Below are 18097 nucleotides of genomic sequence, written 5' to 3' on the forward strand. Positions count from 1 at the left end.
GTCCTCAAATTAATCTGCTCCCTGAAGACTAAGTGCAGTGGTTTGGTTTTTTTCCCAGGTTGGGATGGGGTTGATTTGAGACTTTTCTAATATGGTGTTGGTTTTGATGGAAGGAATGGGAAGGAGTGAGGAGGTGCTTTGTTCTGTGACTCATGATAGAAAACTGAGCTCCCTTACCATGAGAGAAAGGGGCCTATCTTTGAAGTGAACATACCACACCGTGTGTTATTTTTGAAAAAGTTGCATGCTGCTCTTTTGGAAATGTCATTTCAGATGTGAACATTTTTATGAGAGAGAAAACGAGAAGGGTTTTTGAGAGACTGGAATGGGGCAGGGGGTTAGAGAGGCTTCTTACCCATGTGGTTGCAGAGCTGAAAAGAGAGGTACGTATGTTTTCACTTAGGTCAGCCTTGGTGGAGTGAGTCACCCAGCTGTGCCCAAGGTCACTGAGCACTTGCTGTCCCAGCCAGAACCAGTAATGCCCAACACAGCCCTGCTGGTGAAGAACCCCCTGGCATCTACTCACGTCTTCAAACAAGCCTGTCATATCTGCTACCCCAAAACAGGTGACACATTTTTTGCCACCCAGCGCACTGGCCCAGGCTGGGATTTGCCTTTCCCCAGGCTGATGGGGTTCTTCTCTCCTGCAGGGCCCAAAGCTGGTGATTACACCTATCGGGAAGGCTTGGAGCACAAGTGCAAGCGGGACATCCTGCTGGGCAGGCTGAAGAACTCGGAAGACAAGACCTGGAAGAGGATCCGTCCTCGCCCAACCAAAACCAACTTTGTGGGATCCTATTACTTGTGCAAAGGTGATCTGGAGTGGGTAGGGCTGTTAGTGGCTGGGAAGGGGCTGTTCGCTGTGTGCCGGGGAGGCTGTGGGGAGATGTCCAGTTGGTATTGCCTGCTTTTTTTGGGGTCTTCCTGTCTGACCAGTAGGCCTGGTACAATGAAAGGCAGTGACCTCTCATGCTGTGGAGAGCAGGCAGCTTTTAAAGTGGTGGAGCAGGAGAAGAGTTGCAAAGGCAGGAGGGTTGCTGGGCACAGCCAAAGGCTCAGACCTGCCCTGTTGTCACAGGCTTTGCTGAGACCCAGCCTCCTGTACATGTGCCTGCATTAGTCCCACTCCACCCAGCAGCCCCACAGCAGGGCTGTGGTTCTGCCATGGGAAAAGCTCTCTCTGCCTGCTTGTTTGTTCCAGCCCATCCCTATGTACCTGCAGGCAACATGACCAGACTGGTCCCCGAGACAGCATTGTGACCAAGTACTCGATGAGGTGGGAGCTTGCAAGAGCCAAGATGACAGGGCTACTTAGTGTCGGACTACTAGGAGAACTTAATCTGGATTGGCTCTAAAAGGGGTCGGTTAAATTGTGGTCTGTCCCTGGCCAGGCACTGAATTAAAGCAGGCCTCCATTTTGAGAGAGTTTCCACAACAGATGGCATTACTTGAGATTGTCACCATTGAGTAGTTTGTATTAACTTTCCTGAATATCTTGGTGTAGACAAACTTGGGGGGAGATGTCTTTTATTTTTTCTTGAAGTCTCTGTTTTCTTGCTTTCAGCTCCTCGTGAGGTGTGGGCAGTGGGAGAGACAAGAGAGAGTTTAGTTTCTGACTGGCCCGCCCTCCCTGTGTGGTGGTGTGTGCTGTTCGTTGCTTTGTAGATATGCTTAACAAGCAGGACTGTAAGTACGGGGATAACTGCACCTTCGCGTACCACCAGGAAGAGATCGACGTGTGGACGGAGGAGAGGAAGGGGACTCTCAACCGTGACCTCCTCTTTGACCCGTTAGGTGGGATCAAGCAGAGCAACCTCACCATTGCCAAGCTCCTCAAGGAACATCAGGGGATCTTCACCTTCCTTTGTGAGGTACAGAGCTGGTGGGAGGGAGCAGGCACCCTTTGTCATCTCCTCAGTATGTATCTGGACCAGCCAGTCCCTGCTCCCAGAAGGGCAGTGAGCAGTGGATACAGCTGTGCAGGAGAAAGGAGGGGTAATTTTCCTCCTTAGCCCTCCAGCTGAATCAGTAATCTCATGAGACCACCTGTCTCTTCCTCTGTCTTGAGATGCTTCTTTGGATTGTAATTTAGCCCCAGCTACTTTTGAAAGCAGAAGCCTGTAATGCAAGAAATTCTCACTTGATGTCTGTGCCAAGCCACTAAGTCGGTCAGTTAAGGATTGGCTCATACCGTCTTGATGGTCTGCAGCAGAGAGTTCCCTATGCTGGCAGTGATACATGTAAAGGGACATGTTCTTTGCTGTGAACTGGCTGTTCTTTTATTTTTCCCCATCCTTTCCCCCTTGTTGTTGCTCTGTTGGCTAAGTGGGAAAGAATATGTGGCTCTGACCAATATTTTTCCAACCACAATGGAAAATGCTGTTGAGAATGAGCCAAAAAATGTTGTCCGGAAGCTTTTCCAAAAATTTGCTTGCTTTATTTTGAAGTCACACCACAAAGCTTTCACCAGGCTTCTTCTAACTTTGAACATTAGAATAGGCTGGCTCTGGTTCTTTTTCCCCTTCCAAATGAAGCAGCTCTGGTTCGCTTCTCTCTAAGGTTTTCCCAGCATGCTAATTCTTCTCTTCTCAGATTTGCTTTGACAGCAAACCCCGGATTATCAGCAAAGGGACCAAGGACACACCATCTGTCTGCTCCAATCTTTCTGCCAAACACAGTTTCCATGACAACAAGTGAGTGAACATTTTTTGTGCTGATGGGAGCAATTTCTCACAAGTCCAGTAACTCCAGGGCCTGGTCTCTTTCTTTCTTTTGTCCCCATGGGTTCCAGTCATAGGGCTGTTAAAAGCACGATAAATAGCACTGTGTGCTCTGCTCTACACGCTTGCTCCTGGTGCTGAAGGATTTCAGGCATGAGCAAAGCCCTTTGGAGTCACGTTAAGTTTTCCATTGGCTTAATTTGCCTTTCAGTTTGGCCTTTACATAAGGGTCAAACCAAAGATCCTCTAGCTCAGGATCCTGCCTCTGCCTGGCTGGCAATGAATGCTGAGGAAAACAAGTATAAGAAACATGTCTAGTACACAGTAATACAACCCCTCTGGTTCCAGGCAACCTGAGACTTGGGGATTTGCTGAGCCAGAGGAGTTGGTACCTTTGCTGCATATTTTGAAATGTGTCTGATCTCTGAACCTGAGTAGGGCATCACTCATGGGCTGAGGAGAATGAAGATGCCTACCTAGGGGTGATACAGAGTGGGAGGGCAGGGGTTTGGTTTTCCCAGTGAGTTCAGCTCTCCCAGAGTTGATTTTCGGTGTCCTTTGCCTGCCCAGTCAAATGGGGTTGAAGATTTGGTCCTCTGGTGCTTCATATTTCTCTGGCCTGGCTGCAGGTGTCTGGTCCATATCGTGCGTTCCACCTCCCTGAAATACTCTAAGATCCGCCAGTTCCAGGAACACTTCCAGTTTGATGTGTGCCGACATGAGGTGCGTTATGGCTGCCTGCGTGAGGACAGCTGTCACTTTGCTCATAGTTTCATCGAGCTCAAGGTCTGGCTGCTGCAGCAATATTCAGGTGGGTGTGACTTGGTGCGGGCCTGGTCATATGTATACTGGTTTCCTCCAGTGTGTGCTCTGGGCCAGTTGAGTTGGGAAGAGTATGATTGGAGACCCCACCTGGACAGGGTCCAGAGGAGGGCCACCAAGATAATTAGAGGAATGGAACACCTCTGCTATGATGACAGGCTGAGAGAGTTGGTGGTATTCAGCCTGGAGAAGGCTCTCGAGAGACTTTATTGTGGCCTCTCAGTACTTAAAAGGGGCCTGTAAGAAAGATGGGGAAAGACTTTTTAGCAGGACATGTTACAACAGGACAAGGGGTAGCAGTTTTAAACTAAAGAAGGGGAGATTCAGGTTGGACATGAGGAAGAAATTTTTTACAATGAGGGTGGTGAAACACTGGCACAGGTTACCCAGAGGTGGTAGATGCCCCATCCCTGGAGACATTCAAGGCCAGGCTGGATGGGGCTCTGACCAACCTGATCTAGTTGAACATGTCCTGCTCATTGCAGGGGTTGGAACAGATGACCTTTGAAGATCCCTTCCAGCCCAGACTGTTCTAGGATTCTATGATTTGGCAGTACTGAGAAGTTGTCACCCACTTGTGCGTACACTTACTGTGTCTCCTCAGTGACACGGGGCCAAGGTGGTTCTGTGAGGTGATCTGGCCCTTGTTCCTTTACAAGTGCTACTGTAACTTGCAGACCAGGAAGCCTTTCCCTTGGGACCAGCAGCCTAAGTTGAAATGATGATTAGGTAGGGCTGAACCCCCAGAGGTGTTATGGTGCTTAAAGCCTGTGCAAGACCCTAAGTAGCAGTTGGGCCCCTGAGTGAGCATCTGGTGCAGTGAGAATGGCAGCATGTGCAGGTGACAAAGCAGTTACATAAAGCAAGACTCTGCATCTCCAGTTTCTCTGAACAAATTCACCAACAGTGGGAAACAACGAGATACTTAGTGTTTCCCAAAAAGGCTTTCATAGAATCATTTTGGTTGAAAAAGACCTTTAAGATCATGAAGTCCAACCATTAACCTGGCACTATCAAGTCCACCTGTAAACCATGTCTCTAAGCACCTCATTTACGCATCTTTTAAACATCTCCAGGGATGGTGACTCAACCACATCGCTGGGCAGCCTTTTCCAATGCCTTAGAATCCTTTCTGGGAAGGAATTTTTCCTAATATCCAGTCTAAATCCCTGGCACAACTTGAGGCCATATCCTCTCATCCTGTTGACAAGACATACCTCTGAATAGGCTATTGCAGAAATTATATTCAAGTCACTCATATAATGACAGTGTCACATCTGGCACTTCCAGCCTCCTCTGTCTCTGACATGCTGGATGGTTTCTCTTGCTGCTCTCCTATTAACTAAATAGATGCTGATCCACCCACAATGCTGCCTACATCTTTTTCACCCTGGCATCTTGTTCAGTGCAGGACCTAGTCTAGAAATGGGAGTACTTCCAAGAGGAAACATATTAAGGATTTTTCTCACTATTCTTTGGTGTAATTGGGGGCAACTTCTTTAATTTCTTGTTCAACCCCTGTCACTGTTGTTCAGTGCAGTCCTTGGCCTTGGCTTGGCCCATAAGGGACAGTGATGAACAAGTAGCATGCAGCGGCAAATGCTGGTTTTTTTATTCTTCCCATTTGGCCCCATTTACTTGTGGCCACAGGAAATTAAAAAGTTACAACACCGGAGTTTCTAGAAGAGCATGTTGCCTGTGGACCATAGGCCACCATTGCTGCCTAACATGCTTATGATACTGCCTTGTAGTACTCTGGACACTCTTCAAGCACCTTGCTCTTTTTCCCAGCCCATGGTTATTTTGTTTTGGTTGGTTGGTTTGGGTTGAGGTATTTTTGTGTGTGTTTTGGTTTTTTGTTTTGTTTTGTTTTAGGAAAAGTTTATTTGCTCCTTCCTTCCCTGTTCATCCTCTTCAGCCTGTAGAATAAATAATTAGATTAATTTTTGCTTCTTACTTTCTTTACTTGAAGAAGTGATTTCTAAAAAGGAAGCTGAGGAGACGAAACGAGCCATGAGTTTAGCTGCAGAGGTTGTCAGTAAGACCTGTGCTTATTCCCTTATTTTCCATCAGTAGGAAAGCTATAATTTTATATTTTTTTTCAGTAGGGCTGTATATATGAGCCTGCTTTCCTTATAAGTTTGTCTTCCCGGCGTGGTAGTTTACCTCTTTTAAGTGTAATCCTCATTGTGGAAACAGAGCTGAAAGGAAGTTTGTACCATTCCCTGGGAATGCTTTAGCTTTGAAGCAGAGACTCTGGGCACCATTTGCTCTGCAAGAATAGGAAGAGGGCATCATTCATAGCAGCTTGCATTTGAAAACAGTGGGCTGTTGTATTTCACAGCCATTTGAGCTTTTACAGAGCTTGTGGTTTTGTTAATGGGGATAAGTGATTGTATTAGTGGAGTAAAGGCTCCCAAGATCTGAAAATGTGGACAGGCAGGACTGTTTCTTGTTCACTGTGGCTTTTCACAGACATATCTTGCTATCTTCTGCATCAGTGGAAATCACAGTGTCTTTGTTCTCACTAATGTCGCAAAAGATGCTGAAATGTTATAAGTAATCAACACATGCGCCTTGTGGTTCCCAGATCATCTTTTTGGGACAGTTAATACTTTGAAGAACTGGTGTGTTGGAAAACATCCTTTCACATTTCTAGACTCTACTGTTGAGTTATTCCAGATTTCCGCATCTGGGAGAGCGCAATCACTTGCAAAGGCCTTCATCTGAAATTCAGTCTTCTGACAAGAAATGTGTGTGCTTCTCCTGTTGGTTCTGCACCCTGAGAAGCGTATTACAGGTGTGCAGAATAGAGAAGATGGGAGCTGCTTTAGCCCTTTCTCTGCCAGGTCCAGTGTAGCACTTTAACTTTTTGCTGGTTTTCCCAGCTTTGTTGTTTTTATCCCCGAAGTACAGATCAGCTTGTGTCCAGCCCCAGAATACTTGGACATGGAAGAGGCAGTTGCATTTTTTCTAACTCTACACAGTTTCTCCTGGGATTAATGGTTACACAGGAGAAAATCCACAGACAGCTCTGATCTGGGAGTAGTACCAGCTATGCAGCAGCTGCCATTTTGGAGGCCTGAGCCAATGTTCTTGAAGAACGGTAAAGTTCCTTGAATGTTTTTTATCTTATCCAAGCCCTGTATAAACAGCAGTATGGTTGCCTGGCAGGGACCTGGACAGCTGAAATCACAGGTGGGAAAACTGAGGTCAGGAATGCTATGGCTTACTCAAGTTACACACAGCCTAAGCTGAGATGAAGACTTGTGTTTTCTCGCCCAAGTTCTGGAACATGCTGGCTCCCAGATCAAAGATCATGTCCTTGTGGTGGGCTTGGGGAACTTCAATAATAAAAGCTGTAGGCAAAAGTGAAGCAAGCAATTTTGCAACCTGTCAGTGCTGGGGTGCTGCATCAAGGCCATCCCCAGCACCCCACTTGTCAGCTGACCATTTGAAGAACTCCCTTCAGTTTGTTTTGGCAGCTATCTCATTCTTCATAGCACTTAAATAACATGGCCTTTTTGTAACAGTCTTCACACTGACCAGGCAGTTCCTACTCTTGCATACTTCTCTCTTGCTGTTTAGTGCTTTGAGAATCATAGCGCACATCTAACTGGTTGGTGCTGGCAGGAGCTGTTCTCTCACCACTTGAGTTGCTCTGGAGCTAATTCCTCAGATAAGGTCTGACCAACCCTTTTTCTTGTCTGATGTTGCATTTCTGACTCCTGAAACCTTGCAGATCTTTCCTTGCTGGTTACATACTTGCAGCTGTCCCTTGGTTGGTTTTGCACTGTTGGTCTCTCCTTACTACCTTGGTTGCACTTGGTGTTTGTCTTCAATTTCATCTTTCCTCTTTACCTGTTGATTGATGAGCACCCTCCACAACATGAAGTGTGTAACAGGCTAATTAATCCCAAAAGGGATTATTAGGTGAGACTTCTGGGATCTTGGAGATGCTAGATGTCTCAGTGGGATATCTGTGATCTTCCAAACTAGTGGCAAAAATTCCAATATACAGTAGATTGACAGTAACAAAGCATTGTCTTCAGGGTAGGGCAAGATCTGTTGATCTAGTGTTGTGGGAGAGCCTTGGTCAAGGTCTTGATCCCTAGTCAAGAATCAGCATCTTGGAGGCAGCATCTGAGTCCTTTGTACAGTGTCCTGAGCAAAAGGCTGGGTGTGAATGAACCCAGGAGACCAAACTCTTTCCCTTTCATCTGGCTTGTATGGGAGTGCTGGAGAAAGGAACTTCCCTAGCCTGTGCTTGAACACCTTCTGTGGTGGTGTCAGGTCCCCTCGCAACCTGACATTACCAGTGGCAGCCATCAGCCACACAGGGGTTCTGAAGCCCAAACACAGAAGTCCTGCAACCCTTCCCTCCCTCTTCTGTTGGCCAAGGCCCAGTAGCTCAGTCCTGTCTCCTTTTGTTCCCAGGAATGACCCACGAAGATATTGTGCAGGAATCTAAGAAGTACTGGCAGCAGATGGAGGCACATGCCAGCAAAACAACCAACAGCATGGTAAGTCAGGTGCAGCTAGGCCTTGCAGCCTGGTTTTGCTCCCAGCTGTTCTAGCACTTTTTCTCTCTTTCCACCCACTGCTGTGCCTGACAGGTCCCAGACAGACCAGGCTAGGCATGGAGGAGGAGGACAGCTGAGAGCGTTCCTCTTTGTGGTGCCAGGGTTGAGCTTTGCATGTTGTTTTCAACCATTGTATCTGCTCTGTTCAGTGGTGGGGTAAAGCCTTCAGAGCAGGGAGGGAAACATCCAGAGAATGGTGCTTCCTGCGGAACCTTGGCACCTTGCTAGTGAAATTGGGAGACTTCGGGGACCATGGCCACACAGAATGGAGACCAAAGGTGTCCTGCTGCCCTTTAGCGGCCAAGGGATGATACGGCAGTTTGAAAGACTGTAAGCAGTGACCCACAGCATGGGTCTAAGCACAGGAGTGGGTGGAGCTTGCAGCTCAGGTGCTATTTGGGCTGGGCAGAGATCTCAGTGGTGCTTTGCCAGGAGGAGGCAGCTGTGAGCTTTGCCTCTTTTTGTCACACCAGTCTCAGCGTGGGAGAAGGTGTCTCTGGCTGCACTCTCCAGCAGTGCCAAGAGCTTTCTCTGGAGAGGTGTGTTATAAGCAAAGGGCACCTTTTTGTTTGCTTTCTTCCAGCCTGTTGGCTACGGGTAGCACTGCCTTATCCTTTTTTTTACCCCCAAGCGGGTGTTCTGTAGCATAGGAGCAGAGCCCACCCAATGAGGACGATTCCCAGACCAGCCCTGAGGGTGAACTAAAGCAGTTTTGCCATTGGAACAGGGATTTCTTTGTTATTTAATTACTTTCAGAAGATACGACTGATGAGATGAGAAACCTCATGACTCCTAGTAAGCTCTCAGGTGTAGGAGCAATTCTTTCCCCTGCAAAATGGTGAGGAAAGTGTTGTGGATCCTTTTTGTTCCCACTTGACAGCTTTCTTGCCCCTCATGGGGCCTGAGCTTGCCACCCCTTGGCCTGTGCCTCACTGGCAGAGCAAGGGCGCTTCACCTTTGGGACCTCTCATCCAGGAGTCCCTCTGCAGAGACCAGCATCGAGTGCAGCCTGTGAGAACCCTACAGAACAGGTGTTTTATAGGAAAGGGATCTGAGTCACTCATGTGGTGTGTATTAGCTTTTTTTTGGAGAGGTTACAGGCCAGCAGAAAGTGTTTGAAAGGTTGTCAGTCACTGATGCCAGGGAAGAGCAGGTTTGCTGGGCATGAGTTTAGCCCAACAGGAAGGATGCAGGTGACTGCCCTGATGCTTGCAATGAGCTTTGTGTCCATCTGTGTACTGGTTATGCTGCATGAGATGGAGTCATCTTTGAGGACATGCTCAGCAACATCCCTGTGCAGCCCGTTCTGCTCTTGTGGTCTGAAATGGTTGGGGGAGAGGAATGAGAAGCAGCAGTCCAGAGCAACCAAGGTCTCTAGTTCCCAAAGCTAAGGAATATGTTCTAGCCTCTCAGGAAGCTGAGAGGACAAGTTTCTACAGCCTGTATTATAAGAAAAGTGAGCCTGGATGATGTGAATGGTCCCTGCAGATAGATCTGGCCATCATCTCTTTCTGCCTGGTGTGGGGATGGAGGCAGCTGCCTGCATCTCCACAGTGGAGGAAAGTAAGTCAACTTGCAGCAGTTTGTGACAGTAGCTGGATATATATCAGCAATTCCTGGCCCATGGAGAATGAAGGCTAGTGACTGGTCCTGTCCTGCCTGTTGTGGATCTGCCTGCATTTTTCAGAAGGCTCTGTCTTGCTGTTCTCTATGCATAATCTGGGGATAAAAAAGATAGATGGACAGATGTTTTCCTGTAAGCCTTTCATCTTCAAATTCACCTTTGTCTGGAGGTGCTGCTGTTGGAAGAACAAGTTGTTCAGCATGCATGTCCTCTGAAGCATGTGAGATCTGGATACTGGGTGAGGGTTTTGTTTCTGGCTGTTGGGGCTTGCAGGGGCCAGAGAATTAGGATAAGAAATGCCAGCGCCTGCTACATCAGCTATCAGGGGATGGGCAGAGCACTACAGCTTCTGGGCCCTGTGGGCAGTGCTAGGACTGATGGTCAATGGCAAAATGTGATCGTGCCCCACAAATGTCTGTCACAGAGCTGGACTGCACCCTCCACCTTTGTAGAACATCAGTTTGTGCGGAAGTGAAGCAGCAGCCTTGTTGGTACAGTGAGGAAACGCCGGCCGGAGGCATCATCAGTTGTCTGTAGGGCTTGGCAGCCTGGCTCTGTGCAGGGAAACAGAGTCAAGTCAGTCAAACGCATGTGTTTGCAATAGCAAACTGTGGCTTTGACATTAGCACGTACTCAGCCAGGGGACTGTGCTCCGGGATGAGACACTGGCTTGCTGCCGAAGACCCCAGGGGCAGGACTAATGTATCTGTTGAGAGATGTTTACTTTTACCATTATTTTCTCCCGTCCAAGCAGGCTAATGTGACTCAGAGTTTTCTTAGCGTCCTTCCAGCTTTCGAAGTCGGCTGCCTGGCAAAGACAGCTTCCCAGGAGTGCTGTAAAAGCAGACCCCTCCTTCCCACCGTCCTGGGTGATGCACACTCACCCTGGTGCCCTCTGGTCTGTGGATGCAAAGTCACACCCAGGGATTTTGCTAAAGTTTTGTCATAGCTGCCAGTTGGACTCAGTTAGTGGCTGGGGTTATCCAGTTGTGGAGAAAAGAGGTGAGCAGCTGTGGTGAGGCAGGTCAGGAGACTTAGCAACAGGTGGAAGATGAAGATAAACCACTTGCTAAATGCTTGCCAGAGATCTTGCTATTGCCCCCACAAATTTGACCCTATAGAGGCTGCTGGAGGAGTAAATCCAGTGGCTTCAGATGGAAGAGGCAGTCAGCAGGAGGGACTGTTGTAGGTAGCTGGATGTTCTTGACTTACATCATATCCCTGGGAAATGAGGGGGTTTACCCTCCTTTTTTCTGTTTTTTTATGGCTATTCTGTTTTACCTCACTAGCCAGCTGCAGGACCCCCATAAAAACTGACCTCAGAGTTGGCAATTTAAGCACAGAGAGGAAAGTCTCTAATACGGAGTACTTGCACCTAAGTACAGCTCACTGTTCAGTGGCTGAGTAACCTGGGCTCTTCCAATAGTCCCCTGAGGCACGTGGCTCCTCCAGGGAGCATTTCAATATTGCTGAGAGAGATTCCTGAAGTTCTGAGTCACAAGTGGCCATGCTGGGGCTATTGCTTTCTGCAAAGCCTGAAGTGGAGAGCTGTAGTGCCAAAGACTCTTATTTACTTGGTTGCCATGGTGCGTAGTTAGCACTATATTGTCTGGCTTCATAGCAAGGGGTGGTGCCACAGCCCGAGGCACTTTTGCCTGGCTTCCTCTGCTAGAGCCTCATGTGATATTAATTTCCACACTGTTGGTTATCAGCAGCCTGCCAGGTATGTGTCTTGCCTTTACAAATACAGTCATGTCGCAGCAACAGCAGCAGCTTTGATTTTTCGCTTGGCTCGTAATCCCCTGGGAGAAGACATGCCTTTTGGATTGACCAGCAGTTTACATGACTCTGGCGAAGAAATGCACGGGGTTTCTTTTGGTTAAGAATTTGTGGAAAAAGGAGCCCAGATCACCGGAATTACCCAAGAAACATTTTCTTTATCTCTGATCTCTAGTGCCTTCTGGAGTCACTCAGTTTTTATTTTTGCTGGATCAGTAGATTTGAGCCAAGCTTTCCTGGCTGTGCTGGGAGATCTGTCACCTGGAGGATTATATGGCAGATAACACGGGGCTGATAAAAGGAAATATGCCAGTAGTGCCATTTTGTTAACTTAGCCCTATAAGTTTGGGGCATAATTTCCTTTGGAGACCAAGTGGATATTAAAACTACTGTTCAAAAGCCACACATCTGAGAGATTGACACCTTACTGCCTTCTGTGATAGCCCACGTCCCAACCCTGCGTCATCCTGTAGCCGCTGGCTACTCTGACGTGTTCTTGGCGGTCACCATCACTGGTGAAAGCTGACAGATGAACGAGCCACATGCCAGATGCCACCAGAAAGGCCGTCTTGAAAGCAAGTAGGCCAGAATCACCACTGTTTTTCAAGGGAGGCAGTGGTTCTCTGGAAGGATCCTTTTGCTGGGATATCCAGAGCAGTGATGGCCTCTTGTAGCCAGCGCTGCTAAAGGTCAGCTCTCCAACCAGCTTTTCACAGTGATGCAGGACCCTTTGTTTGTCAGCTTTGCTTCTGCTGATATGATGTTTCCTGGGAGATGTTCTGGTTCTGCACCACCTGTGCTTGCCGTGTTCCCTTTGCTGGGGGGTGAGCGCAGGATCCATGCTGCTCCTCAGGGACACAATTTGTCTGTCTGCTCATTAGTAGATGCTCAGGGTTAGAAGTCAAGGCACAGCAGCTGGGATGGACTGCTGACATGGTTCACAGTCAGGCAGCTGGTGTATGGGTACGTGACCTTTGTGCTTCACAGTCAGCTCGAGGACTGGGGTGTCCTCTTGTGCCCTCACGCATCCAGTCAGGTTTGATCTTTGGTTTGGAAATGAACTGGAGACACCAGCCTCACATCTTCTATTAGTGCTACAGGATGGAAATGGCTTTCCAGAGATTTGCTCAGAAATCATGAGGCAGTGGTGGTATGGGACTGGCTCTTTTTCTTTTTCTTTTTCTTTTTTTTCCCTCCATAATCTTTTAGTCATAATCCCAAAACAGCCTTCTCATGGGGACAGGTAGAAGGCCAACGAAGTGAAGTGGCTGAGAGGATATGAAATACATGCATTGACGGTTGTAGCTCTGTCCAGAGATCATGATTAACCACCTGTGAAACTTGATGCAAAGGAACTGTGGGAGGTGGAAACCTTCCCAGAATTGGCTTTGAAGGCATTAACAAGAGGACCCAGCTCTGACTTCAGTGTGCCAAATGGTGGACATGACATGAGCCTCCTGCTCCAAAACCAGGAGCAATGGGTCCTGCAGGCTGCCCAGGGAGGTTGTGGAGTCTCCTTCTCTGGAGACATTCAAAACCCACCTGGACATGTTCCTGTGAGACCTCACCTAGGCGTTCCTGCTCCAGCAGGGAGATTGGACTAGATGATCTTTTGAGGTCCCTTCCAATCCCAAACATACTGTGATACTGTGCTCTGTAGCCTCCTCCCAAAGGAACTCTCAGGTGTGCAGCTGAGCTCTCCCCATGGGTAGGAAAGGGGACATGGGTTGCCCTCCCTGCAGGGAAGCAGGAATTAAGCACTGGGGCAGGTCTCACAGAGCTTGTCTGTGCGTGGAGATATGCTGCAGGGGTTTCACAGCCAGGCCTGGGCAGTGCTCGAAGCTGCCAGGCTGGCTGTGCTTTTGGCCAGATGTCAAAGCCCAGGAAATCATGCAAGTGGTGGTTTTGCTCCTGTCTGGTGTCTCGAGGGGCCACCAGCTAACTCTGGCAGAGGAGAGCTGGGCTGTCTCTGATTTAATCTGGCTTGTTGCTGGCATGCGGGTGTGCAGGGAGCCGCCGGCATCTCTGCAGCAGTTTGGGGGGTGCAGTTTGGCTCTGTTTGCCTGAGGTTGTGGTTCTCTTCCCCAGGCTTCTCCTCGGGCTCCCACGTCAAGCACCTTTGACCTCCAGATGAAATTTGTGTGTGGCCAGTGCTGGAGGAACGGGCAGCTGGTGGAGCCAGATAAAGACCTCAAGTACTGTAGTGCCAAAGCCCGCCACTGGTGAGCAATGCAACCTCCTTTCCCCACCCCTCCTCAAGGGTAGGAATTCCTCCTCTTACCTTCTCCAGGGTTTCATCTGGCCTCTTTGGAAGAGGCTGGAAGGTTTCCTAGCAGCCTCTCACTGCTTGGGGTGTTTGCCACTATAGCAAGCATCGCAGAAAGCTGTTTCCCAGTTTCCAGCTCTCTCCTTGCTGTTTGTATCTGCTGCCAGCATTGTGCAGACTCTCACTCCTGGTGCATGCAGTCCAGCTCCCACAACTCCCTTTTTTCCCAGTTGCTATCATTTCTTCTCAGCAAAGTCACTAAGATAGCTCTCCTCTGCACTTGTTTATACTCCTAGATGTTTGCAGATGTATGCCAGGTCATTATTAGCAATTATTCAAGGTATTCTGCTTGCTTTTAAATTAATTTCCTTGGCTCTTTCATTGCTTTGGTTGCTCTTCTGTGATGCATGTCTTGTCTGTTTGTACCTCCTGGCTCCTTGGGGCCCGTGAGGATGTTCAGTGTGGTAGAAGAGGAATATCAGCTGGGAAGGCACCATTGGGTCATGAAAACTGTGGCTCATCTCACTCGGGCAGCCTGGCAGGATAGGGTGGGAGGGCTGACAGGACTTCACTTCCCGTAACACAAGTCACAAAGGCTGAGTCCAGCATCCTATTGCAAATATAAGAACTTTGTTGAAAAAGAAACAGAAGCAGGTGGTGAAAGTGAGCAGGTGAGGATCTCTTCCTGGAACGAGAAGGATGACACCACTTTGTGCAGCTGCTGAATAGAGCTGGAGGTTTTGCCCAGGGTATCTCCTGGTGATTGCTTGCCAGTGCTGCAGGAGAATTAATACGTCCAGGCTCCTGTTCGTAAGACAGTGCTTGTAATGACTTGCATTTCTACTGCACCGTTCAAGCAGAAAATATTCCAAAATGTTTTTCGTGGATCTGATTGCACAAGAACTGGTTGTGTCAAAGGGTGGAATGCAGCTGTTTAGTAGTCCATGGTGTTGCCACGTGAGGCTTGGGGCAGACTTTTGTGGCTTTGTGAAAAGAGATACTCCAGGAAATACATGAGAAATACAGGGAGAAATCCTCCTAAAACACCGTTCTTGTGGCTTCTCTGTCACAGATATGCAGCCAGATAGTGGAAGGGACAAGCTGGACTGAAGGATCTGTTCATCTCAATATTTAAGGGTCTCTGAGGAAAACAAAAGCTTGTTCTGCTCTTTCTTTCACTTCTCTTGATTTATTCTCTCTTCTCCAGTTGGACAAAGGAACGTCGCGTCCTGCTGGTGATGTCCAAAGCAAAGAAGAAGTGGGTGTCTGTCCGACCACTGCCTTCGATCCGCAACTTCCCACAGCAATATGATGTAAGCCCCATGCCCGGCACAGCCAGGTGCCCCTTCCCCTTCCCTCCCAGCATGGTGTAGCGCTTTGAGGGCTGGTCCCTTGTAGACCTGACAGGGAGGCAGGCACATGTTGGCTGAAGTGGGAGGCAAGGACAGACTGACAGCAGCAAGATCTCAAACAGCTCTAGCAAAAGGGTGGAGCAGAAAAAGGAGCAGCACCTATTTAAACCACTCTATGCATGTATTAGAGTTTCTGATATTGCTGTTGATGCAGTCACCATCTCAAGAAGTGGCTGCCAAAGGATTTGGAAATGAGATTGAAGTCTCCCCTCAGGTCAGGGTTTCTCAATATGGGTGAGAGGCAAGACAGGGCACTTGGGAGAAGCCTCTCCCTGCCTTTGCCATGGCTGTGTAGCTGTAGACTGTTAAACTTGCTCCACTACGTGTTGTTGGGGGAGAAGGGACAATGAATAAATATGGTGCTTGGAAAGCTGCTCATTTTCTCAGGCGACGATGCTGTTGGTAGCGGTCAAGTGAAGTTGTGTGTGCACTAATGTGCTCTAAGCAACCCCTGAGACCACTCTTCACCTGCTTGGAGATGGCTGGAGAATGAGTCACCAGCAGTGTGACCAGTAGGAGACACTGTGGGGTCAATCCAGGTTGCTTCCTGCTGTCTCTGCCAGGGCCAGCACTAAGCTTACCTGCACCCAGTCATACCTGCACCTGGTTGCCTATGGAAATGGCAAGAAGAGAGGCTGCGTGCTGAGCTGAGCTGCCTGCATGTATATAGGAAATTCTTTACCTTTCATGTCATCAGGAGCTTGAGGAAAATAAGCACAAGTTAGGGATGTACAAAGTGTCGTGTTTGCAGCCTCTCCTGTGTGCAGCTTAATATCCCAGCTGTTTTTTTGAACCCACTTTCCCCTCTAGCACGGAGTGTTTGTGCAGATGCTGAATTTTGCTCTCTCTTTTAACAGTTGTGTATCCATGCACAAAATGGCAGGAAATGCCAGTATGTGGGCAACTGCTCCTTCGCCCACAGTCCTGAGGAGAGAGACATGTGGACCTTCATGAAGGAAAATAAAAGTGAGTGGGGGAAACATGGGCCAGAGAGTTTGGGTAAAGGGAAGAGAACATTTGGGTAGTGGATGCAGAGTCTGTTAAGTCATACTCTTGACAACAGAGACGGAGCTGGACAGAGCTGGTACCATGCAATTGCGTGTGATTATTGGGCAGGTCTGTCTACAGTAATTTAGAGCTGCTCTTTTCTTAAACATGTGTGTATATCTTGAGTCCCTTGCTTTGGGACTAGTGCACATTGGTCCCATTTCTTGCACTGCTCCATTGCTGCCCTCCGTTTCTGCAGCTCTTTGAATCCGCCCTGTGCTGTTCTTCCAGTTGCGTGTACTGTCCCAGGCCTGGCTCCATATAGAGCTCTGCTGAAGCACCAGTCCTCACCTGTACCTGCTCGTGGATCTTTCTTATCCGTCTTGTATCTGCCTTGGCTTTCTTGCCCATTTCTACTCACATCCCTTGCTCATGGGCATTTTATTCAAAGGGGTGGAATGAGAATATCATTGAGTGGAGACTTTGTGGAGGATCTTGTCTGAAATTAATTATGCAGGCTTCCAACCTACCTTTTGGGGGAAGCTTGGGGCTTGCCCATGTCCTGGACAACCAGCTTTCTGGCAGCAATCCTTGTTTATTCGGAACAACAGCAAGCTGGGAAAAAAGACTCTCTTTGCAATGGCCAGTTGCCCAGGTGCTCACCTAGCTCTGTTGGGAAATGCTGGAAAGCTTGAAGGGTTTCTAGCCTGCCCTGAATTTATTCAGTCTTTATGCTTGGATGGAGCATCTTAATCTCTGCTGGGCCAAACACTGTTATTTGTTATGTTTCAAGCCATTTTGTTGCTGAGGTTCTTAAAGCACATCAGACCAGTCTGGGTGAGTTTGCTCAAGCATGAAGGTGAATCTTCAACAGTGTTGTTTCAGTTTAGGGGAATTTGCATTCATTATCCCCAATTGCCTTGAGTTCCTCAATTACCCATTTAGCGAGGAGTAAATCACTAACGCATCACACTTACAGCATCGCATCGGTGTCTGCAAACACTCCTGTTTCTGTAGCCTCTTCAGGAGCTGATCTTGGAAAAGCAGATGTGCAGTCAAAGCTTCCGCCCAAAATTTCCCTTCCTACTAGTATGTTGAATGGGTTTTAAACCAAAAGCACCGGGAAACTTGGACTGCAGTCCTCTGGGCAGGTTTTGAACTTGGGTCTTCCTCTCCTTCCCAGTGCTTCCTGTGGCCAGCTTGCCTAAGGGTGTTCCCCCTTGAGTGCTGAGGATTAAATGTAGGTGTAGAGGGAAGGACAGATCTGAATACAGCCCCTCTCTGAGCTCTCTGGCTGGAGTGAGATGTCTGCTGAGGTCAAGCAGAATCAGGCCTGATGGAGAATCACCTGGTGAGGTGAAGCCCATGGAGGTCTTGGGGCACTTACCCTCCTTCCTGAGTACTCTGTGTAGCTGCTGTCACAGTTGCTCCTTGACTTAGAGAGAACAGCCCTCCATAGCAGTGGTGTGGTGTGAATTTGGTTCCTCTCCCCCGGGTTCTCACCTGAGGAGGTGACATCGGGCCTTCAGTCTGCCGCTCCTGCGCTGGAGGGGAGGGGAGGGCAGGGCTGCCCCAGCATTTGTCCTTTTCTCGCAGTTTGTGCACGGGGTGGGAGGTTGTCTGAGTGACTTCAACAGGTTGTCTTTGTGCAGTACTAGATATGCAGCAGACCTATGACATGTGGCTAAAGAAACACAATCCTGGGAAGCCTGGAGAGGGGACACCGCTCACCTCACGAGACGGGGAGAAACAGATCCAGATGCCCACTGACTACGCTGACATCATGGTAATCAGCTGATCTCTTGTCCTTCATCCCTGCTTCTCCTCCTCAGTGCTGACAGCCAGCCCCTCTGCTGTATTCCAGGGGTGAGCTATCAGGGGCTACGTTGCTCCTGTGGGAAAGA

The 18097-nt window shown here is 48.5% G+C and overlaps 1 protein-coding gene across 6 annotated transcripts in view; it reads left to right on the forward strand.

Moving 5' to 3' along the window:
* ZC3H7B (zinc finger CCCH-type containing 7B) overlaps positions 1–18097 on the forward strand; it is a 49244-nt gene that overhangs the window by 25760 nt on the left and 5387 nt on the right. For all 6 annotated transcript variants that reach the window (XM_080345759.1, XM_080345760.1, XM_080345763.1 and 3 more), the window contains exons 12-21: positions 404–566; positions 651–812; positions 1666–1871; positions 2593–2693; positions 3350–3531; positions 7980–8065; positions 13617–13750; positions 15002–15107; positions 16064–16172; positions 17846–17979. In XM_080345759.1, the coding sequence (XP_080201885.1) occupies positions 404–566; positions 651–812; positions 1666–1871; positions 2593–2693; positions 3350–3531; positions 7980–8065; positions 13617–13750; positions 15002–15107; positions 16064–16172; positions 17846–17979 (1383 nt within the window). The remainder of the gene's footprint in view (positions 1–403; positions 567–650; positions 813–1665; positions 1872–2592; positions 2694–3349; positions 3532–7979; positions 8066–13616; positions 13751–15001; positions 15108–16063; positions 16173–17845; positions 17980–18097) is intronic.

The sequence above is a fragment of the Nesoenas mayeri genome, assembly GCF_963082525.1.
Source record: "Nesoenas mayeri genome assembly, chromosome: 1".
In the NCBI taxonomy this organism is placed as follows: domain Eukaryota; kingdom Metazoa; phylum Chordata; class Aves; order Columbiformes; family Columbidae; genus Nesoenas; species Nesoenas mayeri.